This window comes from Oryx dammah, unplaced genomic scaffold, assembly GCF_014754425.2.
Source record: "Oryx dammah isolate SB20612 unplaced genomic scaffold, SCBI_Odam_1.1 HiC_scaffold_28, whole genome shotgun sequence".
Taxonomy (NCBI): Eukaryota; Metazoa; Chordata; class Mammalia; order Artiodactyla; family Bovidae; genus Oryx; species Oryx dammah.
Genome location: NW_024070212.1, coordinates 7,955,927 through 7,983,738, shown reverse-complemented (window position 1 = coordinate 7,983,738; position 27,812 = coordinate 7,955,927). Strand labels below are relative to the sequence as shown.

The 27,812-nt window shown below is 44.8% G+C and overlaps 1 protein-coding gene across 1 annotated transcript; it reads left to right on the top strand.

Annotated features, from left to right (window-relative positions):
* The first annotated feature begins 816 nt into the window (after positions 1-816).
* PCP4L1 (Purkinje cell protein 4 like 1) lies at positions 817-26,676 on the top strand. Its single transcript, XM_040230033.1, has 3 exons — positions 817-1,052; positions 24,226-24,280; positions 25,092-26,676. Exons 1-3 carry the CDS (start codon positions 1,044-1,046, stop codon positions 25,235-25,237), a joined length of 210 nt encoding a protein of 69 aa, XP_040085967.1. The 5' UTR covers positions 817-1,043; the 3' UTR covers positions 25,238-26,676.
* Positions 26,677-27,812: the final 1,136 nt, after the last annotated feature.

Sequence of the window (27,812 nt, the reverse complement as noted above, 5' to 3'; positions counted from 1 at the left end):
GTGAAATCTATTTTAATGGCAACAAAAGGTGTAAGGCCATAAGAAGTCTCCCTTATTTTTAATTTTTATTTATAGTTTCTCCACCATAGTGGAGCACAGTGGAGGATGCACTGACAGACTGAGATTGAATGAGTAAACAGTTGTAAATTAACTTTTGGAGGAGCTCACTACCTAGTCAAGCGGACCCCAGGGAACCACCATTTTGGTGGAGAGGGTTTTTTGCATTATGTGGGAGGTAGGATTGATGATTCTGAAAATGTCTTTCAACTCCTAAGAATAAAATCTTCCGAACCAGGCACTAAAACTTACCCTGTTCTTTGCTACAGAACACTGTCCCCTTCCATCTCTGTCTCTCTTTCTCTCTCTGTCCCTCTCCTTCCCTTTCTCCTTTCCGCCCTTCTCTTATTCAGACTGCCATCCTCTAACTAAATCTTAATCTGCAACATCCCTGCCCTTTACCCTTTGATTCACTGCTGCCTGCTTCACATGTACCCTCTTGATTTCCTTCCAGCTCTTCTTTCTTCACTTTCTCAAACTCACACACCCCGTCCTTCCCTTTCTCTCCTTCCTTCCTTCGTATACTATTCCTTCCTTCTTTGCTCCCCCTACTTCATTTTCCATCCGCTCATCCCCCGACGGTCTCCCCCTCCTTCCCGCTCTCTGTCTTACCCTAGTTTGGAAATGCAGCAGACCTCTGAGCCTGCCACCATTGGTTACGAAGGGCTGTCACTCCGAGGCAGGAAGAGCTCCTATTGGTCGGCTTGGAGGCGGGTATGGCGCTGACTATAAAAGGTGGGGCCAGCGGCGATTAACCCAGCGGCTCTGACAGGACACGGTCGGAAGGGGACTCCCGGCGCGGAGCTGAGCGCTTGGAGCTGGGGTGCTGGCACTAGAACAACGGCTCTCTGCACCGACTCTTCCCGCCTCATCAGCGGGGACCCTGCTTCAGAGCCCGGCAACTCGCTGCCGTCGCCCGTGCAACCCGGGGGCCCTTTGTCTCCCTTGCACGTGCCGCACCCCGCGCGCCCCGTCTGGTCTCAGAGATGAGCGAGGTGAGCGGCGCTGCCCGACTCCCCGCTGCGGGCTAGGGCTGCGGCGCGGGGAGGCCGCGGCTCGCGTGTCCCAGGGCGGCTCGGGAGGGTGCTGTAGTCCACATCCGCGGAGAATCCTCCCGGGGCGCCCACCTGCTTCTCTGGAAAAGCTCCCGTGTCCAGGCGCTGGGAGCCATTGGAAAAAGGGGGCTTTAAGTTTCCCGACTGTGGGTGGCGATTTGGGGGGACTGGAATCGAGTGTAGAATGGAGGGAGGCTGAAGTCTCTGGTTATAAATCTTACCCTCGGGATGCGGCTCTCTGCATCTGTTTTACTGCTCCGAGGTTACTCGGGCTTCCCTTCACTCCCCTGACTTCTGAGAAAACCGTTCACTTCTGTCCTCCTAGGGCTGTATTGCTTTTACATTCCTTAGGTAGCATTCAGCCGAGAACTCCAGCCTTCGCCCCCTGAGGTGGCCACTTTGCCCCTTTTAGGAAGGTGACATCCCACCCTCCATTCATTGATTGCAAGAGCCAACTGTTGGAGGGACCATTTCTGACATTCAGAAGCCTTGTAGTGGGGGCCTGTTCGGCTCCTGGGGAGATGTCCCCTTCAAGAATAGACCTCCCTCTGCAGTGCTTGTTACATCCTGAGGCTCCGTGGTCATCTGAGCCAGACCCAATCCATTAACTGCGATTTCCTCTATTCAGAGGACACTGTCCACACCCCTCCACGCGGCACGTGCAGGGGAGACGGGTCAAAACAGAAACTGGGAAAGACCTGTGCCATTGTTTGACTGCATTTGCAGGCATCCAGAGACAAGGATCTTCCTTTCTGAGTGAAGTCGGTATGGGCAGTGACATCACAGGCTTGGTCTTGGCAACCCCTTTCTTAGTACGCAGGATCCTGTGTTAAATCCAGCTTCTCATCTATATACCAGATCCCAGCTCTACTACTTACTATATGGCCGTAGGCAAGTTTACTAAACCTTTCTCTGCTTCAGTGTTTTATCTGCAAAATGGGGGTAATACTGGCTGGTCTAATGATTAAATGAGATATTATATGCCAAGTACTTAGTACCCGGCACAGAGTAGGCACTCAATCTATGTTAGCTATTCTCTCTCTCTCTCTTTTTAAAATTTTAACTTAGAAGCCTTTTTTTTTTTTAGAGTGTTTCAGAAAAACTAGCTTGAGAATTCTCAAGAATACAGATCAGTGAAGGGGCAGGACGCTGGCACCAGGGTCTCAATTTAGATCTTCATCTTTAGCAAGAGCTCTGCTGGCTACCAAAAGCTGTCACCCAGGGAGCCAATTAGTGCCAACTACTATGTTTTGGTTGCCATGTCCACTAAATTCATCCTGGAAAATCCAGCTAGTCTGGGGGCTGCAGATGCGCTAAAGTGGTTTCCTGTTCCTCAGATAGTTGTGACTGTGATTACAGCAGCCTTTCAGAAAGAAAAGGAAGGAGAAAAAAAAAAAAAGATTCAATCTTCTTTCCTTTTGCTTCTTTCAGCTCTAATATGAGAGGAGAGGTTTTCCATTCCCTCTTTTCACAGAGGTCTAGAGTTTAATGCCCCCTCCAGTGTTTCTAAATCTGAAAGTTGCAATTCAAGCCATCCCCTGGGGGTTTGTGATCTGAGGGCTATGCCAACAGGAAGATGTATGGTTAGTCTGTGCTTTTAAGGGGAAGTGCACAGCCTTTCTGTAGAATATGCTACAGGGGCTGGGATTTAGAGTGGTATTTGGTGGAGTGACAAAACTGTCACAAAGCAGTGTCAAGGAAAACAAGTTGGTGTTTGAGGGGAACGTCAAGTTTGACTTAGCAGCTGGACTTGGCTAGCCTCAGTCAGGAACTCAAGTAAAATGGCGAGAGTAGGATCCTTGAATGGGAAGTAACCATCAGTTGTCTGCAGGGCTGCCCAGACTTCCAGGCTGTCAGAGTGATCTGGCTCTAACTAGCAATTTAGCCGTCAAAGTTGTCCCCTAATACGGAGCTGAGCCCGACTTCAGGGATGAGTATTTATGAAATCCAGAAACCACTACCTGGCTTTCACAGAGACCAACTGTCTCTGAACCAGATCCCCAAAGGGCCTTGAATTCCCTTGAGGCCAAGACCTAGCCTGCTTTCTTCCTCCTGTAAAAGTTATGATGAAAAGCGGAAGTGTTGCCCAGAGCTCTGAAGCTCCTGGGAGACTCCAAGCTCCTTTATTGCTCTCAGCCCAGCCCCAGGGGTCTCCTATTTCAGGCTGAGTTCTAGCCAGGAAAGCCCTGTGCACTCTGAATCTTATGTAAGCTTCACCTCCTCCACCTGCTTATTTTCTTGCTTCAGAGAAACTACATGAAATGAGAGGATTTGGGATCTCTTGAAGAGATTCCCATTTCAAATGAAGAGCAAAAATTGGGAGGGGGAGGTGGTCTCCAGACCTAGAGGAAAAATAGAGGGTCCTGGTGACACTGCTGGGGAGGGTCTCTGGTTACACTTTGCCTTCCTGGCTCTTTGCTCTCACTCAGTACTGCAGCAGAGCAGTGAGTATGTGTGCTCATGCGCAGAGGAGCCGCAGGCTCATCTCCAGCTTGTCTGCATTCACAGCTGCAGGCAGGACTTGATTGCTGTCAATCAGCCTGTCTCTTACAGTTTAATAACTTTGCCAGTTTTGGTGAAGAATGGGAATGGGAGATGCATCCAGTCCCTGAGGGCTCTTTCCTGTGATCTCTTCTCATGTGGTGTAGCTGGCTGCTTAAAGCACACTTGCAAGTTTTTCTGTGATCCTGTTGCACTTCTCAAGTGTAAAAAAGCCCAGCTGGAGGAATCCCTTGGTCCAGCAGTCATTCTGTTGAAACAAAGGTTATGGAGGTCTGATAACTAGTCCCGTGGTGTCTGCTCCATAGTGTCTGTCCCCAGGCTGGCAGGGGATGGAGCATGGGACAGATCAGTTAGAAACCTCACTAGAACCAGTACTCCCTGCTTTATTATTCTGCTTGCTGTCTTCCTCGGTAATAGGAATGGAACATGGTAAAGAATCTGCCTGCAATGCAGGAGACCTGGGTTCAATCCCTGAGTTGGGAAGATCCCCTGGAGGGGGAAATGGCAACCCACTACAGTATTCTTGCCTGGAAAATCCCATGGAGAGAGGAACCTGGTGGGCTAAAGTCTATGAGGTCACAAAGAGTCAGACATGGCTGAATGACTAACATAACATGTCATACTTTGGGGACCACATTCTTCTTCCTGTGCATGTCTGTCTGAGTCTACAAGCCTTCTCCACAGTGTAAGTTTGGTCAGAGTGACATCATTCTGTTACATCTTCTGTGAACCAGTTGTTAGGGAACCTGGTAGGGACTCGGGGGAAATCCAAGTTTCTGTCTCTTTCTCACTGTATTTAATTATGATGATAATTATATGGGACATATAAAATAGAAAAGCTTGATATTGGAAAGCTTTCTAGCTCTCGAAATATCTGTCTTCTAAAGTAAGAGAAACCATAACTTGGTTCTAGAATTTGCTCCTCCTCTTAGTCATCCATCCAGGTTATCGACTTTGGCTGCTTCAGCAGGAGACTCTCTGGCTAGTCCAAGTGGATGACTTTGTCATCCTGTGACCCAGAGATGATCTCTTTTTCCTAAGCTCCAGCTGTGATCAGTTATACTTTAGAATATCAAGTCTCTGTAGGGTCAGGCATCCATAAGTAATGTGGCTGAAGTCCAAATATGCAAACCTGCAGTCTTTCATATCTCTCCGTGGAGGGGCTTAACCCTGAAAAAAGTGATGGGTATAGGCTTGCAGACGCAGTGGAGGAAGAAGGATCAGGTTAATAACTGTCTTTTCAAGGTAATGATTCTATAAATGCCTCCTCCTGTTTTCTTTCTGTTTTATCTGTAGTTCCAAATTGTCTTTCATGAGTCTATGTTATCACGGGAAAAAATAAGCTTAGTTTTGCAAAAACCTTTCTAGAAGAAATACAGGTAATATTTTTCATCAAGAAAATCTCAAATAATATATCAAAACATTTTAGTGATATAATTTCAGATTCATTAAGGAGCCCTAAAGGTCATCTGGCCCAGTCTTCTCATTGTGCAGACAAGGAAACTGAGGCCCAAACCTCAGCATTAGCGTCAACCATGGGCACAGACAACTGCCTTCTTATCCCCAAAGAGCTTTCCCTATGACTCTTAGTGTGTGACCCCAGTGATGGAGTGACATGAAGTCTGCATGCAACTTTGAAGGACAATACAACAAATACTTTATCTAGGAAATCTAAGCAGCATGATTGAGTAAATCCTGAGTAAGAGAATAGAGAGAAAGGAGAGACCAACATAGGAATGAAAGCACTATTCTTCCTTGAGATGCCTCGTCACCTTAAAAATGGGTGCAATGAATGTGCTGAAGTGGAGTAGGGAAGTTAATAGGAATCAAGGGAAAAAAAAAAAAAAAAAAAAGGAATCAAGGGAAGGGGAAGCCCAGAGGCCCTCTTTCTATGAATTTTTAGCTTCTGGTGTCCATCATTTATTTCCTTAAGTGTAAAGCATCAAGGACCAGAAGGAGAGGTTTTCTTCAGAGAAGAAAGGAATGACCAATTCTGTTAACTCTAACGTATTTGACTTGGAGGACCCATTGCTGAAAAGTGGGTATTTAAGTAAAATTGCTATACTTGATGATCAAACAGATGCTGAACAGTCCTCCTTTATTTGGCCACTCGACTTCCAAAGAGAGTATAGTGGCTTCCGGAGGAGAAATCTAGAAGAGGAAAAGAAGAATGTATTAGGCTGGCAAAGTTTTGATCGATACTAAGTGCATAACTTTCTAAATCCATACTCCAAACCCGCTGCTCAAAATGGCTTGACTTGCCCAGGATTATTTTACCTGCAAGAGTAAGCCAAGCCAGAAGCAGATCCAAAACCACTTTCTCTGAGAAGTCTGCATCTCTGCAGGTGCCTGGACCTTATCACATTCTCCTCCTTGAAGCCTGACGACTGTTTAATTCCAGGCTGACACCAGAAGGCAGGCCCACCTAGGTTTCCCAACACCCCATCCAGGGAAAAGGGGTGCCATTTACTGTTCTGGTGTCCTTGATGCTGTCTCCCTCCCACGCAAAGCCCTCCAGCTGCGTGTTTGCCTTGTAGGCTGCGGTGGGATTAATACGTTTATTTTGGGACATTCACGCCATGGGTGGGATGCACATTGAAGATTATAGTAATAAATGATGCTTTGGCACTACTCTCTCTTCTCCACCCCCTTCCCTCAGTATGGGGTGAAGGCACAGTTCCAAGCTGTGCGCAAAGCACCACAAATAACACTCACTAAATTGTGGCAGTCCATGCTGGGGGGAAACGGGCCGGGGCCTTTGACTCACTGCATACCATGAGCTGGCATAAACAAGGAATTGTGCCTGACTCCGGTGGGGGGTACTGCTATTCCCAGAAACAGAGGTGGGCTGGCTGAATGTGGAAGGACAGACCAGGGAGCTTGGGAGCTTGGACTGCTCAGATTCTATTCCTGTCTTAGGAGGTACCCAAGCTATAAGGTATTTGAGTTATATGCCTTATGTTAGGAAGAGAAGGTGTGTATGTAGAACTGGGAGTAAGGATTCGTATTTCTTTTTCTGCTATGATCTTGAGGGTGACCTTGAGAAAGTCTTTCTGAAGCTGTTTGAGGACTGCAGCTGGTTGCTACACGGAAAGAATTGAAACAGTTCCAACGGCGCTCCAAAAACAGCAGTCTGGGGTCTTTCAGGGGCACCAGGGGATCCCAAAGGCCTTTCTAAGGCTCTTTAGCAGTGAACTTCATTTAACATTGGCGGGGGGACATGTCAGCAGGGATAGAAGGGTCTCTGGTGGGCTGAAGCCTCTTTGTCGTGACTTGAAAGCAGATGTACTAACCCTGTCTCTCTTCCCTTTCTGTGCCTCTAAAGCAATCAGGGAGCTTACACAACCTAGGATTTATGTCAATACTCAGGCAAGAAAGAGGTGTCTGGGATTCATATCTGGGATTTTTAGGATTCAGTCCTTTTTTAGATTTCCCTGCCCTAGATTGTAGGACAGGATTCTAAGCCCTTGTGCCTATTCATCTGGATTACATGATTCTAACAGTACTGTAATGTGTGTATAACATGCTTTTATTTGCCCAGCATCCCACTTATATCATGCAAAAGCAGGGTACATGTTGCCCAGGTATGATGAGATGCTCCTTTGTTCCTGTCTGTCGCTGCTGCTAACAACCTGTGATACCTCTTGAAAGACGCCAGTAGGATGAGGAGTATGGGAAAATCTGGGTGGTTTACCTTTCTTATGGTTAGTTTTAACTTGCTGCTTGGAGCAGAAGGGGTGAAACTATCTCGCCTCTTCCCTGTGACAATGGTTGCTGTGGCAACACCACTGAAGATGAAAGAGACAAAGAAAGGAAGAACTGCAGCCTAGGAAGGGGGTGGGGCAAGGAGGGCCTAGAGTTACAGGGTACCTATTTCCAATAGTGGTAGCAAGGAAACAGCACCTAAGTTGCTACCACTTTGTTTTTAGGTGGTTTGCCAAGACAATACAAACTAAACTGTCCTCTGAGGCAAGGAGTATATTTCCACAAACATCTTTGTGATACGTAGATGGATGAAAGAACTTGATCAAAGAGATGTGGTTTATTTGCTCCTGAGCACTAATCACCTCCCAGTGGTCTATAACTAAAAAAAAAAAAAAAAAAGGAAAGGAAAAAAAGGAAACAAACAATGTGTTTGTGTCTAAGGATTCTTTGAAGTAAACACGAACATTGTTGGAGGTACTCTACTGGAGATCTCCTCTTGTACACCCCTGACCTGGGACTAGTTCCAGCAGGCTCCAGGACTCCAGACATGGGCAGGGGTTGTACAGAATACAATTTCTATCCAAGCAGTCTGTTGTTGGACCCTTTACCAAAGGTTTAGAGCCCTTGTCAGCATTTTCTGGGGTCATGCATTGGGAAGATAGGGAGATTGTGATTTCCAGGATTAGTTTCAAGTAGAAAGAGATCAGTTATGAAACTCCTTTCATACCAGAATAAGCCTCCAGGGCCTTTAGAGCCATCCCAGGTATTCCCTTCTTTCTTCAGTCCCACTTAGTGAAGATCTACTCTGTGGAAAGCTCTGCTGTTTCATTCCAGGACTTGGACCATGCAATACCCTAGTAACTTGACCTGTTCTTACATTCAACCCAGAGTTACCTTACTTCAGAATAATAACTATTTATGTTCATATGGACTAGACATTTTACATACATTTTTCTAGTTCTTTTTACCTTTTAGGATAGATATTTCTATTCTGCAGATGAGAGATCTGAGCACAGCAAGGCTAACTGCCTTCCCAATGTCACACACCTAGGAATGGCAGAGCTGGGACAGTCAATTCATATCAGGATATGAACCCAGATCTGTCTAACTCTACCTAATATGACATACTACTTCCACCAGGAATTCTCCAATTCCTTAAGAAAAGTTTAATTCATATAAACAAATATCTATTGAGTACCTACTATGTGCAAGGTATAAGTTGCAGTTACTGCTAGTGATACACAAATGAATGGACCGTGCTTTCAAGGAAATGGGCTCTGGTGGGGTGGTGAAGTTGGGGAAAGGGAGGTAAGACAAGTACACAATAACCGTAATACAAGTAATATGAAATACACTTCTAGAGAAGTTCTTCCCCTTCACCCTCAGCTCTCTTTCGGGTAAATCCGCTGAAGTGAGGAAAAACAATGACCTAGCTTCACTGTCTCCGAACCACTACAAAATGAGGCCCTTAGCTATCTGGAAACAAATTAGATTTTAGAAAGCTAGATGAGGTGGCAAACAGAGCAGAGCTGGAGCTACCTTCATTCTTTCGACAAATGCTAATTGGGGACTTACCTGGTGGTCCCATGGTTAAGAATCTGCCTTGCAATGCAGGGATTGTGGGTTCGATCCCTGATTAAGGAACTGAGATCCCACATGCCACAGAGCGACTAAGCCCGAGGCCCATGACTCCCGAAGTCTGCCCACCCTGGAGCCTGTACCCCACAACTAGAGTCTGTGTGCCACAGTGAAAGATCCCACAGGACACACTAAAGATTCTGCGTGCTGCAACCAAGACCTGACTCAGCCACATACATAAAATTTTTTTTTTAAGTGTTAGACTGAAAAAAAGACAAATACTGAGTAGATATCGTGTGTAAAGGCATTGTTCTAGACCCTGGGACTACAAGAGTGAATAAGATAGATACTGCCGCTACCCTCACAGAAGCTCTCACACTGAGATGAAGGAGACATTCAGTATCTAACCACTAAATTAATATGTAATTACATTAATAAAAAGTACTATCAAGGAGAAATACTAGGTGCTATGAAAACTTATAATGAGGGACCTAGCCTAGTCTGGGGGTGCTTAGAAGAGCTTCCTGGAAGAAGGAATTCTTGAGAGTTCTGAAGAATAGGCATTAACTAGGTAAAAGGGGAGCAAGTGTGAACCGTATGTCAAGGTATCGAGGCGGAAAGGAACAGAGACGAGGTTACTAAGGCATCAGAGGCTGCGTGATGTTGGGCCTTTTAGACCATGTTAAGAATTTTCATCTCTGTCTTAGCAGCATTGCTAACACCTGGGCTCTTAAGGTGGTCTACATAAGAAACAGCCGAAATGGCAACCCACTCCAGTATTCTTGCCTAGAGAATCCCATGGATGGAGAGGCTTGGTGGGTTACAGTCCACGGGTAGCAAACAGTCAGATACAACTGAGGGACTTCACTTTCACTTTTCACTTTCATGCATTGGAGAAGGAAATGGCAACCCACTCCAGTGTTCTTGCCTGGAGAATCCCAGGGACTGAGGAGCCTGGTAGGCTGCCATCTATGGGGTCGCACAGAGTCCAACACTGACTGAAGTGACTTAGCAGCTTAGCAGCAGGGTGGTTAACAGTGGGAGAAGTGAATGGATTAAGAGACATTTGGTAAATAAAGTTAACAGGACTTACTATTGAATTTGGACGTGCAATATAAAGGAAGGAAAGGTATCAAAAACAATTTCTAGGTTTCTGGCTTGTACAATTGGATGAAATGGGGGAATATTGCAGAAGGCTAGGTTGGTTAGGCAGGATTATGAATTTAGTCTGAAACTGAAGAGTTTGGAGTTTCCATAAAACACCCAAGTGGAGACGTTTTAAAGATGGGAGGAGAGGTTGGGATAAGAGATATGTGGTCTGCCCTCTGCATCCATAGGCTCCACCAACAGCAGATCAGATTTCTGCATCTAAGAAGGCAGAACCCATGGAGAGCCAACTGTACTGTGTCATTTTATATAAAGGATTTGAGCATTTGTGGATTTTAATATCCTTGGGGATCCTAAAATCAATCTTTCTTGGATAACAAAGGGAGGTTGTACATTTGAGTCCTCAGTGGCATTCTGCACTGTTGAATATGGTTTAATTATTATTAATCAATAATTAATAATAATTAAGTTATTTTAAAAATTCTAAATTTTATTCCTCAGTTGCACTAGCCACATTTCTAAGTATTCAGTAGCCCCTTGTGTCTAGGGAGAGCCATATATTAGATGACACTCTATCATTTCAAAATACTTCTATTATTGCAAAAAGTTATATTGCAGGGGTCTGCAAACTTTTCCTGCAATGGGCCAGGTAGCAAATATTTTGGGCTTGGTGGGCCATATGGTCTCTGTTGCAGTTACTCAACTCTGCTATTGTGGTGCCAAAGCAGCCACAAGCAATACACAAACAAGGGCACGCCTGTGGTCCAGTAAAACTTTATTTAGGAAAACAGGCTGCAGACCAGAGTTAGCAGTCAGCAGTAGTTTGCCGAACCTTGTACTGTTGGATGGTTCTCGTATAAATGATAAACTGAAGTTATAGGTACATATAAGATCATCTGGGAAAAGAGAACAGAAGAGAGCCTAGACCTAAACCTTGAGAGCCCCCAATACTTAATGTTGGCAGAAGTGTCCAGAAAGAAAAAAAAAAAACAAACCAGGAAAAACTGTGATGCCCCAGGAGCCACGGAAAGAATGAGTGTCAAGAAAGGTGAAATGAAAAAAAAAAAGAAAGGTGAAATGATGAACACTGCTGAATGCTTCAAGAGGTCAAGCCAAGTGGAGCTGAAACTTTGCATTTGATTTAGTATTGTAGAGAACTTTGGTTTCCTAAAGAGCCATTTCAGTGGAGAAGGAGTAGAAGCTAGGTTGAAGTGGGCTGGAGAGTGTGTGGGACGTAGCGAAATGGAAAGAGTAAATGTGTGGAGGAGCCCAGTTATGAAAAGAAGAGAGACATGAGAGATCCTGGCCCTTACCCCCACCCCAGTCACCTTTCTCCTCTGTTCCTCTCAGTCTTTGCTAGCTTCTTGACCTCTCTTTAACCTTTTTATCTCCCTTGATAAAAAAATAAAGTATAATTTACTTGAAGTAAAATGTACCCTCATCAGAGTATAGTTCTGTGAAGTTTAACAAATATATGGTTATATAAATACCACCACAATCAAGGTATATGCAGTTCCATCATCCCCAAATTCCCCCAGCCCCCTCCACAGTCACCCTCCAGCCCTTAGTAGTTGCTGGTCTGTCTGCAGTTCCTATATTTTTTTCCCTTACAAGAAATGTCACATAATTGGAATCATACAATACGTGTGTATCCTTTTGGGTCTGGCTTCTTTCACTTAGCATAATGCCTTTGAAGTTCATCTGTGTTGTGTGTATCCATAGTTCGTTCCTTCTTTAATTGCTGAGTAGTATTACATTGTATGGATGGATTACAGTTTGTTTATCCATTCCTCAGTTAAGGGGCATTTGATTGTTTATACTTTTTGATGATTACAGGTAAAGCCGTTATAAACATTCACTTGACAAGTTTACATGTAGACTAAGTTTTAATTTCACTTGAGTAGATACCTGGGAGTGGAATGGCTGGGCTGTATGATAAATGTGCCGTTAAGAAACTACCGATACTCCTTAAGGTGGCTCAGAGGTTAAAGTGTCTGCCCGCAATGCGGGAGACCTGGGTTCGATCCCTGGGTCGGGGAGATCCCCTGGAGAAGGAAATGGCACCCCACTCCAGTACTGTTGCCTGGAGAATCTCATGGACGGAGGAGCCTGGCGGGCTACAGTCCATGGAGTCACAAAGAGTTGGACACAACTGAGCGACTTCACTTTAAGAAACTGCCACAGGAACTTCCCTGGTGGTCCACTGGTTAGGACGGCTCCCCACTTCCACTGCAGGGGGCACGGGTATGATCCCTGATCAGGAAACTAAGCTCCCGCTTGCCATATGCTGTGGCCAAAAAATAAATGAAGAAAAATTATTTTAAAAAAAAGAAGAAAGAAACTACCACAGTAGCTATACTATCTTGCATTCCCAGCAATGTCTGAGAATTTCAGATACTCTGTACCTTTACCAGCATATGGTATTGTCATAAACAAAACAAACAAAAAACCCAAAACAACAATAACAAAAATTCTGCTGCTGCTGCTAAGTCGCTTCAGTTGTGTCCGACTCTGTGTGACCCCATAGACGGCAGCCCACCAGGCTCCGCCGTCCCTGGGATTCTCCAGGCAAGAACACTGGAGTGGGTTGCCATTTCCTTCTCCAATGCATGAAAGTGAAAAGTGAAAGTGAAGTCACCGAGTCGTGTCCAACTCTCAGCGACCCCATGGACTGCAGCCCATCATGCTCCTCCATCCATGGGATTTTCCAGGCAAGAGTGCTGGAGTGGGGTGTCATTGCCTTCTCCAAACAACAAAAATTCTAATTAGGTATATAATGAGATCTAATTGTGGTGTTAGTGTGAATTTCTCAAGTGACTCATGATGTTATACAAATTTTCATGTGCGTATTTGTCATTCGTGCTTCCTCTTTGGTGAAGTGTCCAAACATCTTGTCCTTTTTACAGATTGTATTCATATTATGGATATTTGAAAGTTCTTTATTTATACTAGATACAAGTCCTTTGTCAGATTTTTGATTTGCAAATATTTTTTCCAGTCTGAGATTTGTCTCTTTATTCTCTTAGAAGTATCTAAAACTGAAACAGCAGTTTTAAATATATGTGTGTGTGTATTTTTTGGCCATGCCAAGCAGGCATGTTGGATCTTAGTACATCAACCAGGGATCGAACTTGTGCCTATTGTAGTGGAAACATCAAGTCTTCTTTTTTTTTTCCTTAACTTTTTATTTTATATGGGGTGTAGTTGATTAATAAACAATGTTGTGATAGTTTCAGAACAGTGAAGGGACTCAGCCATACATATACATGTATCCATTCTACCCCAAGCCCCACTCCCATCCAGGCTGCCACATCTCATTGAGCAGAGTTCCATGTGCTATATGAAGCACTGAGTCTTAACCAGTGGACTGCCAGGGAAGTTCCAGAGCAATTTTTAATTTTGACAAAGTCCAATTTATAATTTTTTTCTCTTATGGATCGTGCTTTTGGCGTATCTAAGAAATCTTTGCCTAACCCAAGGTTGCAAAGATTTTTTTCCTGTATTTTCTTCTAGAAGTTTTACAGATTTAGGTTTTATATTCAAGTTAATTATTGTATCAGGCGCAAAGTATAGATTGAGGTTTTTTGTACATGGATAGCCAATCATTCTAGCACTATTATGAATGGATCACCCTAAGCTTTCAATATTGAGCTTCCTCCAGGGTTGGTCCTAGATCTGATTGTTTTCACTCTAGTGGTGTGGCTGGAGAAGGAATTCAAATTGATGAAGGCTTTTTTTTTTTTTTGGTCTTAGAGAAAGTACTAGGTTTTATTTATAAGTGAAGAAAATTGATTGTAAAGCTTCTTGAGAAGGAGAAAAGGGGAACGGGCTCTAAAACTCAAATGGAAGGACAAGATATCATCTGAGTGCTGATAAATGCCCTGGAAGGAGGTGTGGGGTGGGAAAAGGGAGGATGTTGCTATGTCTCTGCAGTCTCAATGCCTGAAGACAAGACTCCTAAGCCAGCAGGCCTCTCCTTCTCCTCCTTCCCCACAGGAAGGGGGAGTCCACAACTTTGAACAGCAGAGGAAACAAAAGTTACTCATGGGGAATTGGCAGCTACTGCCAAGGTGATCGAATGGAACATTGGAACACATCAGGCCCAGAGGTGAGGAAAAAGGGAAGGCAGGCAGGGAAAGAAACGAGGGCCCTCTAGGGAAAAACAAGAGTTGATGGGCCTCATAGTTGCTAATTAGTGTTTGGTGTGTATTGAGAAGTAAGAAACATTTAGTCCTCTATGGGCAGGGAGGTGGAACTGAACCAAGCTTCAACTCACTAGAAGCTTGGAATAACAGGCTTTGATGTACGCAAGGGAGTCATTTGGAATGGAAACCAGTAGGATGATCCTGCACATGGAATTCTCAGAATCTGAAAGGCTAGCATCTGGCCCTGGGAGTGAACACACAAACAGGCTATGGCTAACCCCCAGGGGTTCGCCTGGTGTGTGTCAGGAGGCCCACTGAGCAAACATTAAAATGAAGGCCAAGAACTTCCCTGGCAGTCCTGTAGCTAAGACTCTAAACTCCCAAAGCAGGGGACCCAGGTTCTATCCCTGGTCAAGGAACTAGATCCCACATGCTACAACTGAAGACCCTGCATGCTGCCACTAAGGCCAGCCAAATACATAAATATTTTAAAATTGTATGTATATATTTTTAGAAGATGAAAACCAGAGTCATTGTGGTTAGCTCAACTCTCAGAGTAGGAGTCTGAATCAGTAGGCATGGTCTAGGGTCAGATTCTTAAATTACAAATGAGTTCTCCCTATACTGGGAGGACAGGGCCCTGTAGAGTAGTGGTCTGGGGTCAGATTCTTAAATTACAGCTGAGCTCTCCCCATCCTGGGAGGACGGGGCCCTGTAGAGCGGTGGTCTGGGGTCAGATTCTTAAATTACAGCTGAGCTCTCCCCATCCTGGGAGGACGGGGCCCTGTAGAGCGGTGGTCTGCAGCCTGTCTGGCACCAAGGACTGGTTTCATGGAAGACCATTTGTCCACAGACCAGGGGTTGAGGGGAGTAGAGGTGGTGGTGGGGGTGATTCAAGTGTATCACATTATCGTGTGCTTTATTTCTATTATTATTACATCAGTTCCACCTCAGATCATCAGGCATTAGATCTGGAAGTTGGGAACCCCTGCTCTAGAGTGTATACCAAGAAACTGTTGAGGACTATGGATTGAGAGAGTAGTAGTTCTTGAATACAGCTGTCTAACTGTGGAAATGGAAGGAAGTCATGATCCCTAGGACTTTCCTTCTTACCCAGGGATTGCTCTGCTGTGCGGGAGAACTTGTCTAATTAAGTCAGTTTCACGTTGGACATGCTTCTCACGTGGTATGTGTGTACCACATGCAAACACATGCTTACGTCTTTGGCTAGAGACTGGGATATAGCATAGCATATTGTTCAAGAGGGTGGACTCTAGAGTTGGACTGTCTTGGTTCAAATCCTGTCTTTGCTACTTCTTAGCTATATGACCTTCAGTCAGTTCAGTTCAGTTCAGTCGCTCAGTCGTGTTGGACTCTTTGTGACCCCATGAATCACAGCACGCCAGGTTTCCCTGTCCATCACCAACTCCCGGAGTTCACTCAGACTCATGTCCATCAAGTCCGTGATGCCATCCAACCATTTCAACCTCTGTCGTCCCCTTCTCCTCCTGCCCCCAATCCCTCCCAGCATCAGAGTCTTTTCCAATGAGTCAACTCTTCAGTCCTTCCAATGAACACCCAGGACTGATCTCCTTTAGAATGGACTGGTTAGATCTCCTTGCAGTCCAAGGGACTCTCAAGAGTCTTCTCCAACACCACATTTCAAAAGCATCAATTCTTCGGTGCTCAGCCTTCTTCACAGTCCAACTCTCACATCCATACATGACTACTGGAAAAACCATAGCCTTGACTAGGCAGACCTTTGTTGGCAAAGTAATATCTCTGCTTTTCAATATGCTATCTAGGTTGATTATAACTTTCCTTCCAAGGAGCAAGCGTCTTTTAATTCCATGGCTGCAATCACCATCTGCAGTGATTTTGGAGCCCCCCAAAATAAAGTCTGACACTGTTTGCACTGTTTCCCCATCTATTTCCCATGAAGTGATGGGACCAGATGCCATGATCTTAGTTTTCTGAATGTTGAGCTTTAAGCCAACTTTTTCACTCTCCTCTTTCAGTTTCATCAAGAGGCTTTTTAGGTCCTCTTCACTTTCTGCCATAAAGGTGGTGTCATCTGCATATCTGAGGTTATTGATATTCCTCCCAGCTATCATGATTCCAGATTGTGCTTCTTCCAGCCCAGAGTCTCTCATGATGTACTCTGCATATAAGTTAGATAAGCAGGGTGACCGTATACAGCCTTGACATACTCCTTTTCCTATTTGGAACCAGTCTATTGTTCCATGTCCAGTTCTAACTGTTGCTTCCTGACCTGCATATAGGTTTCTCAAGAGGCAGGTCAGGTGGTCTGGTATTCCCATCTCTTGAAGAATTTTCCAGTTTATTGTGATCCACACAGTCAAAGGCTTTGGCATAGTCAATAAAGCAGAAATAGATGTTTTTCTGGAACTCTCTTGCTTTTTCTATGATCCAGCGGATGTTGGCAATTTGATCTCTGGTTCCTCTGCCTTTTCTAAAACCAGCTTGAACATCTGGGTAAGTTAATTAACCTCTTCTGGATCTTAGTTTTCTTATCTGTAAAGTGAGACTAGTAACATTACCTATCTCATAGGGTAAGAATTCAATGTGTTATATTGTAAGAATTCAACGTGTTAAAGTACTTAGAAAAGTGACTGGTACAAAGTATTTTTTATATATATGTATACATATATATATGATTTTTAATAAGATGAGCTAGTGAAGTGAAGGTTGATCGGTCGTGTTTGACTCTTTGCGACACCATGGACTGTAGCCCACCAAGGTCCTCTGTCCATGGGATTTCCCAGGTAAGCATACTGTAGTGGGGTGCCATTCCCTTCTCCAGGGGATCTTCCCAACCCAGGGATCGAACCTGGGTCTCCTGCATTGCAGGCAGGTCCTTTACCATCTGAACCACAAGGGAAGCCTTAAGATGAGGTTGAGTGAGAAGATGAGGTAGCGTGGCATTCTAAAGTCTTTTGATTCCCTCCAGTTCCCCGAGATGGGTTCTACAAGGACAGGAAGGATTTGCTAAGCAATTTAACTTCATTATTTCTGAGGTCAGAAGAGCTCAGTATTGAAAGAAGTAGAAGAGCACCTGAGAGATAGTAATCCATACCTGGCCAGAATGAGAGGCTGAGAGAGAGCGCAGCTGAGAAACAAATGCTCACCTGTCACAGCTCTTGTGGGTTAGACTCGACCCTCTGCAGGTGTAAGGTTTTGTGAGAGACGCTCATAGCGCATGCGATTCTTAGAGTGGACCTCCATGCCTCCTTGGTTTGCCTAAAATACGGTTAATCTGATGGTTTCCAGATAGATGCACCAGAGGATCTTTATTCACCTAAAATTGCTGAGTTCCTAGGAGATACACAGGAGGGTTAGGGCAGGGACCAGAGACCAGTAAAGGGCTGAGTATGATGTAGAGGGTGGGAGCTAACAACTTGTGATTTAACTGCCCCCAACCCCCACACCGCACCAAATCACTAACCACTAAATCCAGAAACCCAGAGTGTTTGGAGCAGCTATTTTGAGAACTGGCTGCAGAGGGTGCAGGGAGGAGGGGCAAGTTGAAGGTCTAACATATTACGTTTTAGTAGAAGGTATGAGAGAGATTTCAAGGAGGATCGTGAGTAATAGGGGTTTTCTTCTCCTTTTTAGAACCCTTTTCTGCTCTCCCTAGTGACGTTTCATAAATTTAAGTCAGATAGAGCTGAGAAGCCCTGGGTGACCAGACAGCTGCTGTGCCATGGCTCCATTCCAGGGTCAGTAATCTCAGGAGAGACTCAGGAAGGCAGCAGCTGGCCCGGCGGAGGGAAAGGGGTGGCCTGTGTGGTTCAGTTCCGATACACACTCCCGCTTAGTGGATTCTCAAGGTTAGCTGATACGGGAGGGAATGTAGAGCAAGAGACAGCTACTCGAAGGGAGCTATTTAGAATTGGAGTCCAGGTTTTCCTCCAAAGGGGAGGGATGAGAGAAAAGAATTGGTAGATTAAGGGAATGGGCTTAGACAGAGAGAGAGAGGGAGGGAGGGAGGGATAATAGTTAAAGCAAGGATCAGATTCGGGGATTTGCTGGTAATAGAGAAGGTAGGATTTGAAGTCAGAGATCATGGGACTACAGAACTTGCCTCTAGACCTGTGACCCTCTTGTCTGGACTATTGAATGTTATCCTATTACTAAACACCCCATCCATGTCATGCTTTTGCAGTGTGGATAGACCTCTTGTGATGATACTGTGGCATCATGGAAAGTGTCACCTAGCTAACTACTGGATCATTATATTGATCGTGTGAGAAAGATTTTACTGTAGAAAGACAGGAAGACCATGGGAAAAGAAAGAGTATTGAGTGGCCAGTCTCCCAAGAGTCTCAGGAATAGCCCTTCCTCTTGTGAAACCTTTTTTTTTCTTTTGTAAAAGGGGGACAAGGAGGAATTTTATAGGGTTTGGGGAACAATTTTGTGCATGTTCTTTCAGATTTTTAAATAAAAATGTACAAATACATAGATAAACAATTTATAACTTTTATAAAAATTGGACCATATCAACTTATAATCTCCTTTCAAAAACATTAGAGCAAAAATTAACACATTGTAAATCAACTATACTTACATAAAATTTAAAAAATAGTTTAAAAGTTAGATAGTTATTTTATAACTGTCTGCTGTCTCCAGTACTTTGCAAGATGTTCAGTTGAGTTCACTCGCTCAGTCGTGTCCGACTCTTTGCGACCCCATGAATCGCAGCACGCCAGGCCTCCCTGTCCATCACCAACTCTCAGACTCATGTCCATCGAGTCAGTGATGCCATCAAAGCACAAATAAATCAAAAGACTTGAAAAAGCAGTGTAGATGTGACCAGTATATCCTTTGAAAATCACATCTTAACCCTGGTGGTCCAGTGGTTAAGAAAGTGCCTTGCAATGCAGGGGACATGGGTTCATTCAGTCCTTGGTCTGGAGACTAAGATCCCACATGCCTGGGAGCAACTAAATCAGAACGCCACAACTGCTGCAGCCCTCTCACTGTGGAATCCCTGAGTAGGCGCTACTAGAGCCCGTGTACCTCAACAAAAGACCACACCTGCTGCAGTGAAGACCTGACAGAGCCAAATAAGTAAATAAATAAAATCACATATGGTCAATAAAGCAATCTTAGTTTGGCCCCACATTTTAATATCCAAAAGGATGGGATTGTCCGTTTACCTAACAATTCTTAAATCTGTAATGTACTTTTAAAGACACTTTCCTTATCAAATACAGTACAGCATCAGTGTTTTATAATCATAATTTTTGTTTTACCTTATTTTATTTTTTAAAAACCATTTATTTATTTGGCTTCATCGAGTCTTAGTTGTGGCACTGGGGATCTTTGTTGTGATGCAAGGAGCATGTAGGCTTGGAAGCTGTGGCTTGTGGACCTAGTTATTCCATGTCATGTAGAATCTTAGGTCCCCGACCAGGGGTTAAACCTGTACCCCCTGCATTGCAAGGCAGATTCTTTACCACCAAGGAAATCCCAAACTGTTATTTTCTTATTTCCCTCTATCTTTTTATTAGAAAAGTTTATCAGAGTTGAAAGATTTGTTCAATGCACATCCATATCCTTTCCTCCTAGCCTCAGTAATTGTTAATATACTGGCATATTTCTGTCAACGTGTAACAGTATTCGATCTTGTGGACATCGTACGGTGGTTAAGAGTGTGGAGTCAGTCTGCCTGGGTCCCAGAGCAAGTTTCACTGTTTTCTGGTAGTGTGGCTTGAACTTGGGCAAAATCTTTAGTGTCTCTAAGCCTGTTTCCTCACCTGTAAAACAGGATGACATCTCGGAGATTTCAGAGGATGGTATGGGATAGGATTTGGCACATAATAAATGCTTGAGAACCTGTCCTATTTGCTCACTCAGCCTGGAAGATACCGACACTATCTTGACTGGTTTTACTTTAAATCTATGCCCATTAACTTCAAGTGAGCCCTTTGGGCTGCCTGGTCGACCTGCCACATCTCACCAGTCGTTCACTCTCTTAACTTTGTTCAATGACTATTTCACTCAGTCACCTCTCTCCTCAAATCTTAAATACTTTCTGCCCCTTCTTCATTCTTAGCTGATGAGTGTGCTTGTGTTGCTGAGAAAATAGAAACAGAAGAGAACTTTCATACATTCCTGTTACTCTTGCCACCTTACTGCCATCTATACCCCTATTCTGTGTCTTCATTCCTATATTGTGGATAAACTGTCCATAGCTCTGTTTAAGGCCAACCTATTTACTTGTGCTCTAGATCAATTTCGTTTTGCCTGTTCAAGATCACTCTAGTACTTATGACTTCTGTCTTCTGTACTGTCAGGTTTTCCTTCTCTACTAAATCATCCCCATGACCCCACATCCTGTCTCAGCTACTGTCCAATTACTCTGGGTCTCTTTGAAGCAAAACTCTTTGAAAGAGCCATCTTTATTCACACATCAATCAACAAATCCAACTTATTCTACCATGAAAATTGTCTCAAGTCTTATCACCTCTCTCACTACCACCCTAGTCCAAACACCCACGATCTGACCTGTAAGATCCTTGCAATTGTTTCCCCTCTTTCTTTCTTGCCTCTCTCTAATCTGTTCTCCACCCCACAATCAGTGATCCTTTAAAAGCACATCAGACCGTGTTTCCTTCAGTGTCAAACCTGCAGATGAAGCAGTTCCGTTGATAAGATTCTGAGGAAGAGGAGTTACTATCATGTTACTATTATGTTAACTCTCCATCTGAGCCGAGAGGCTGGAAAGAAGCACACATACGAATTGACAAATCTCACTTCGTGTTCATGAACTTGGCCTTGTGAGGGGTCTTAATGCTTCCCAGAAATCTTACTACTATTTCCTAAGCCACTCACTTTCCTCCTCTCGTAGGTATTTCATCCCTTCTCCTCTGCCCTCCGCCTTCAGTACCTCTTCTTGCCTCTTGAAGGATTACCTATTTTACTTCAGATACAGAAGCAATTAGAAGAGACCTTGCAGATGTGCCCCCCTGCTGTATCTGGGTTCTTGTGGCTCTGCTGCTTCTCCATTTACTCTGGATGATCTGTTCTTAGCTCCTATTCAAGGCTACCCCTCTACTCATGCGCTGAATCTTTCCCCCTTTCTCCTGCTCCAGCAATGAACCTCTTTCTCTCCTACAGTTTTTCCTTCTTTACTGGATTATTTCCACAAAGCACAAATATTCTGTAACTTCTGCTGTCTTAAAATCTTCTTATGACCCCACGTTCCCCTCAACCCACAGCCCCCATTCTTATTTCTTTGGAACCCCTTCTGTATCTGCAGCTTTAATGCCTGTCCTCCTTTTCTCTTAGGAAGACACTACAGTCAGATTTTTCCTCCCTTCCTCGACTGTAACTTCTCTTGTCACTGTCACTGGTGATCTCCCCGTAGCAAAATCCAGTGGTCAGTTCTTGATCCTTATTTTACTAGGCCTACGTGCAGAATTTGACACAATCACTCTCGTCTCCATGAGATAGTTTCTCTGTGTGGCTTCTCAAGTACTATAATCTCCTGGCTTTTCTCCTGGCTTCTCAATTTTTTTTTTAATTGACATTTTGTCACTTCTATACCTTCTAATCACTGGAACACCCCAGGATTTGACCCTGTTCTCTTCTTTATTCAAACTCACTTCCTTGGTGATCTTACTCAGTCTCATGGCTTAAATACCAACCACATGTTAATTTTGCCTAATTTCTATCCTGGGCCAAGACCTTCTCTTTAACTTATTTGAATATTCAACAGTGTATAAAAGCAAATGCTGGATACTTCTGTAGGCATCTCAAACTTGTCCAAGAACAAATCCCCGGATCTTTCCCCTAATACCTGCTCTCCCTGCTGTCTTCTTCATTTCAGAAAATGGCAATTCCATTGTTTTTCATTTCCTCAGCCCTAAAACTGTGGAGTCATCCCTGACTCCTGTCTCACAGTGCCACTTATCCAATCAACCAATCACTTTAGTAGTAGCTCGAAAATAGTGTCTGAGGGTTCCACACCTGTGGATTCAATCAACTGAGGATTGAAAATATTTTAATAAAAATTCCAGAAAATTCCCCAAAGCAAAACTTGAATTTTCTGCAAGCCAGCAACTATTTATAGAACATTTACATTGTATTAGACATTATAAGTGATCTAGAGATGATTTAAAATATGTGGAAAGATGTGCATAGGTTATATGCAAACATTACGCCATTTTATACAGACGTGTGCATCCATGGGCTTTTGTATCCTCAGTGGTCCTGGAACCCATCCCTTGTGGGTACTGAGACACAACTGTATATCAGAGTTGAGCTACTACTCACCACTTCCACAGGCTTCCCAGGTGGTGCTAGTGGTAAAGAAGCTGCCAGCCACTATGTAAGAAGCAGGTTTGATCCCTGGGTTTGGAAGACCCCCTGGAGTAGGATATGGAACCCGCGCCAGTGTTTTTGCCGGGACACAGGAGCCTGGCAGGCTACAGTCCACGGGGTGGCAAAGAGTCAGACACATTGGGCGACTGAGCACACCACTTTCACCGCCACCTTGTTGATCCAAGCAACCATTATCTCCTGCCTGGTCTTCTGCAATAATCGCTTAGCAGATTTTTCTGCTTCCTGCCTAGTGCCCCTTATGTGCAAATTGAAGGTCTCTAATGGCTTCTCCTCCCTCTTTTTTTTTTAAATTTTTATTTTTACTTTATTTTGCTTTACAATATTGTATTGGTTTTGCCGTACATTGACATGAATCCGCCACGGCTTCTCCTCCCTCTTATGGTAAAAGTCAAGCTCCTTAAAATGACTTCCAAGGTCCAGCATGGTCTGCCTGCCCTCCCAGGCGTTTCTGATCGCATCTCCATCTGTTGTTCCTCCTTCCTCCTCCTCTCCACTCCAGGTACATTGGCTCCTTGCTGTTCCTCAAACAGGATAGTGCCACTGCAGTTTCAGGGAGGGGGACCCCTTTCAGGGCCCGAGAGTGGGCTCTTGTCTAACACTCAGAAATTAATTGTCTGAGGAGACACATGAGCTGATAAAACAAGAGGCTTTATTGGAAAGGGAACCTGGGCAGAGAGCAGTGGGGTAAGGGAACCCAGGAGAACTGCTCTGCCCCGTGGCTCCCAGTCTCAGGTTTTATGGTGATGGCATTAGTTTCCAGGTTGTCTTTGGCCAATCATTCTGACTCAGGGTCCTTCCTGGTGGGACACGCATTGCTCAGCCAAGATGGATGCCAGCGAGAAGGATTCTGGGAGGTGGAAGAACACATGGCGTCTCCTTTTGATCTTTACTGAACTCTTCCAGTTGGTGGTGGCTTATTAGTTCCGTGTTCTTTGCTGGGACCTCCTGTTTTAAAATAACTCACACACATGGTTACTATGGTGCTTGGCCAGGGTGGGCAGTTTCACACTTCCACCCCTTGAAAGCCCTTGCCCTCCATCCATAGGCCTTCCACCCTTTCCTCCTTCAGCTCTTGGCTCAGATGCCACCTTTCAGAGAGGGTTTTCCTGACCACTCTGTGTGCAACTGTATTTCTCCACCCCCCCGCCCCGGCATTCACTACTTCCCTTTCCTGTCTTTGGTCTATAGCACTCCTCACTGTTTAACATAATAATAATTTTCTAAAAGATTTTTTTTGATGTGGACCATTTCTAAAGTCTTTATTGACTTTGTTACAATATTGCTTCTGTTGTTTATGTTCTGGTTTTTTTTTTTTTTGGCCACAAGGCATGTGGGATCCTAGCTCCCTGACCAGGAATCTCACCTGCTTCCCCCCCAACTCAGATTCTTAATCACTGTACCAGTAGGAAGTCCATAATAACATAGTAATAGTTTTGTTTATTCATTTGTCTATCTAAATCCTAGAATGCAAACTCAATGAGGGCAGGTTTTTCCTCTTTTGTCCTCTACAATTTCCTTAGCAACAAATACTTTTTGAATAAATTTTGATGACTTTTCTCCCTCTCTCTGGTCTCAGAACTCACTTCTTCAAAAGTCTAAGAGATGTACTTGGTAATAGGAGGACTTGAAAATTATGATGGTGATTCTAAGGGGATGGTACCTTCATACTTCCATTAATATCTAATATTCTGATTTGTCTTTTCCAGCTTAACACCAAAACATCCCCAGCAACCAACCAGGCCCCTGGCCCTGAGGAAAAGGGTGAGTGGGGATGGGCTAGGAAGTTTATAGAGCAGGAAAATATAGGGATGAAAACAAATAGAGCTGTAAATCTGGAAGCTCCTAAAGTCACATGTAACAGGAATAAGAATGTGATAAGTGAAACAAAGCACTAGTTTAGGACCACTATATCTATAGGCTTCCTTCTACTTTTTTCCTAAGAAGTAAACCTACCAGTATTTACTCTTTGATTTTAGAAACTGGCTCTGGAGTGCTTGGAAACAGGCGCATAGTGATAGGAAGAAACTCATCAAATAATCCCAGACTCTGTCTCAGTCAGAACTTGAGAGGAAGCTGGAGAAAGAGAGTGCGCTCTGGTACTCTGAATTGTTGTTTAGTCTCTAAGTCGTGTCTGACTCCTCGCGACGCCATGGACTGTATCCCACCAGGCTCCTCTGTCCATGGGATTTCCCAGGCAAGAATATTGGATTGGGTTGCCAGTTCCTTCTCCGGGGGATCTTCCCAACCCAGGGATCAAACTGGCGTCTCCTACATTGGCAGGCAGATTCATTACCACTGGGCCACCAAGACAGCATTTAGGAGTAAGTGATGACAGAAGACGTTTGTCATCTTGGTTTAAGACTTGCAAAGCTCCTGAGTAATGACCATAAATAGTTCTCAGCCCAGGCACCCTGACTCAAGTTCCTAGGAGATTATTAGACATTCTGTGTCCTAGCAAAGGTCGGGGACTCACACAGTCTAAGCAGAAAGTGGACTTTAACCACTGTATTTGGGGCCTGGGGAAAAGGGGTAGGGCCCTTTCCTCATTAATGAAACTCTCAACTGTCTGCAGGGAAAGCTGGCAGTGCCAAGAAGACTGAGGATGAGGAGGAGGAGATTGACATTGATCTGACGGCACCTGAAACAGAGAAGGCTGCCCTTGCTATTCAGGGCAAGTTCCGGCGATTCCAGAAAAGGAAAAAGGATCCCAGCTCCTGAATAACCAGCCTTGCCCTCTCCTTGCGCTCTGCTCCCTTCCCTCTCCTTTTCCACAGCTCTGACTCCATGTGTCTTTGTCTCTTTGTTCCACTAGCCTCTCACAGAGGCAAGGTCAACCCGTATACATTATTTATTCCAGCCCGTCAAGCCGTTGTCGTTGTAGAGGCACAAGGAACATAGGCAAGATGAAGAATTTAATGGGCAGCCCCTTGTCTAAGGGTGGGTCATTTTCTCCTGGAGATACAGCCAGTATCTTGATCAGTACCTATGCCTTCCCTACGAGGTTGAAGGGCAAGAGGATTTCAGGTTGAGAGAGAGACCGCTGATAATGTGGGAGGGAGGGGAATGCCTTCAGAGTAGGGTGCCCAGTGGTGGGGCATATCCACTGTTCCACTGGTTACAAACGTTTCACTTCAGTTAACATCTTTTCCCCTTCACATCCTTCTCATCAGCACCTCAACTCCCCTCCTATGCGCTAAGCCACAGTGGGAACTGGAGCCTCCCTTTCCCCTAGGCAGACCTAAATCAGGCTGTTCCCATGTTAGTGCATGCTGAGTAGATTAGTTCCAAGGATGCAAGACTGGGACAAGGAACAATTTCCTTCATCATGTTAGTCGAGAACCATAAGGGGCAGACGTGGAAGAGGTTCCAGGGGCCACAGGCAGGGAAATGGGAAGATTCGGGAAGGAAAGAAAAATGAAGGAGGAGGTCCCTAAAGATACAAGTTACCGCTGGTGAAGGTGTACTATGTAAAGGATTCTTGGGTCTTTGCTAACCTGCCTACCTCTAACCCCTCACGTCTAGATGCTCTCAGAGGCCACACAAATCAAGTGACCCCTATAGTTCCCACCTGCCTCATGGTGGAGTCAGAGCAGAGTTGGAATAACCATTCTATGTGATTTTAGCATGTGTAATAATTATGAAAACAATAAAAAAAAACCCTCAAGTGGAGCTGTTTGACCTCTACTTCTATATTTTTCTCTGGAGGAATATGAATGTAAGTCTGAGCTGGCCTCAGGGAGGTGGTAGAGCAACTGCACAGATGCCACCGTGGCTCAGGAAACTGACGCTGGCTGAGAATTTGCAGACTGAAGCCCCCTCCTACCTTCTTTCCCTGACCTTGTCCTCACCTTGATTCACCACCCACACTGCCTTTATCTGCTGCTGTTGCCACCCCCGTAGTGCACCTGCAAGGGTGCTTGCCTCCTTCTCTTTCCCCTTCCAGCTCAGTGTATGCTTGGTGGATCTGCCTCTGGAAACAAACCCCATCTTCCTTGCTCCCTATCCCCGAATGACCTGTGCTAACTGTCCCTCCTCACCTCCCACTGTTTTATCAAACTTAGGAGAAGAAGTAGATGAGTCTGGGTCAATAGAGAGCAGCACTCTCACCCTGAAGATGTTAAGCTATGAATAAAATGATGGCTTACATTGCTGAGAAAGGAACTCTATGTATTGTAACTGGAAGACAAATGCCTAAAGATCAAACAAGGAACACTTTCTCGCTCCCACTCTCCTCACTTCTTAGTATTGATTTAAGAATATAGAAGTCGAGGGACTTCCCCGGTGGCTCAGTGGCTAAGACTCTGAGCTTTCAATGCAGGGGGCCTGGGTTTGATTCCTGGGCAGGGAACTAGATCCCACATGCTGTAACTAAAGGTCCTGAGTGCTGCAGCTAAGACCCGGAACAGCCAAAAATAAAAAGAGATGCACAGCTCTGAGTAGGAAGCAAGGAACCATGCACAGCTCTGAGTAGGAAGCAAGGAACAGTATCCCTGGAAGGCAACCTATATCCCAAAGTTTATCCATGCCTAACAACTCGTTTTGGGCTTCCCTAGTGGCTCAGATGGGAAGGAATCTATCTGCCTGCAATGCGGGAGACCCAGGTTCAATCCCTGGGTCAGGGAGATCCCTTGGAGAAGGGAATGGTGACCCACTCCAGTATTCTTGCCTGGAGAATCCCATGCACAGAGGAGCCTAGTGGGCTATAGTCCATGGGCTCACAAAGAGTCTGACACAACTGAGTGACTAACCCTTTCACAACAACCCATTTTACATTTGAAATCTGTTCTGAGTGCAGTATAGCAGTGATGGTGGCTTTTAGTCTGGGACTCAAGTGGGCTGCCGTCTATGGGGTCGTGTAGCGTTGGACACGACTGAAGCGACTTAGCAGCAGCAGGGGCAAATAAAAGAATGACCTCATTGTTGCACCCAGTGTGTGTCCAGTATGTCCTGGTAAAACAGGAGGACTTCCTGTTTTGTTTCATGGACACAAGATGGGGATCGAATGTTCTGCACCTTGGTCTCCCACTGTGGACACTGAAGTAAAACAGGTGTTTCCTGTTCCTGGTGACACAGACTTCCGAGAGTCGACTGTCTGCTGTGCTTAGTCACTCAGTTGTGTCTGACTGTGTGACCCCATGGACTGTAGCCTGCCAGCCTCCTCTGTCCATGAAGTTTTCCAGGCAGGAATACTGGAGTTGGTTGCCATTTCCTATTCCAGGGGATCTTCCCGACCTAGGGATCAAGGATCCTCCTGACCTGCATCTCTTTGTCTCTTGCATTGGCAGCTGGATTC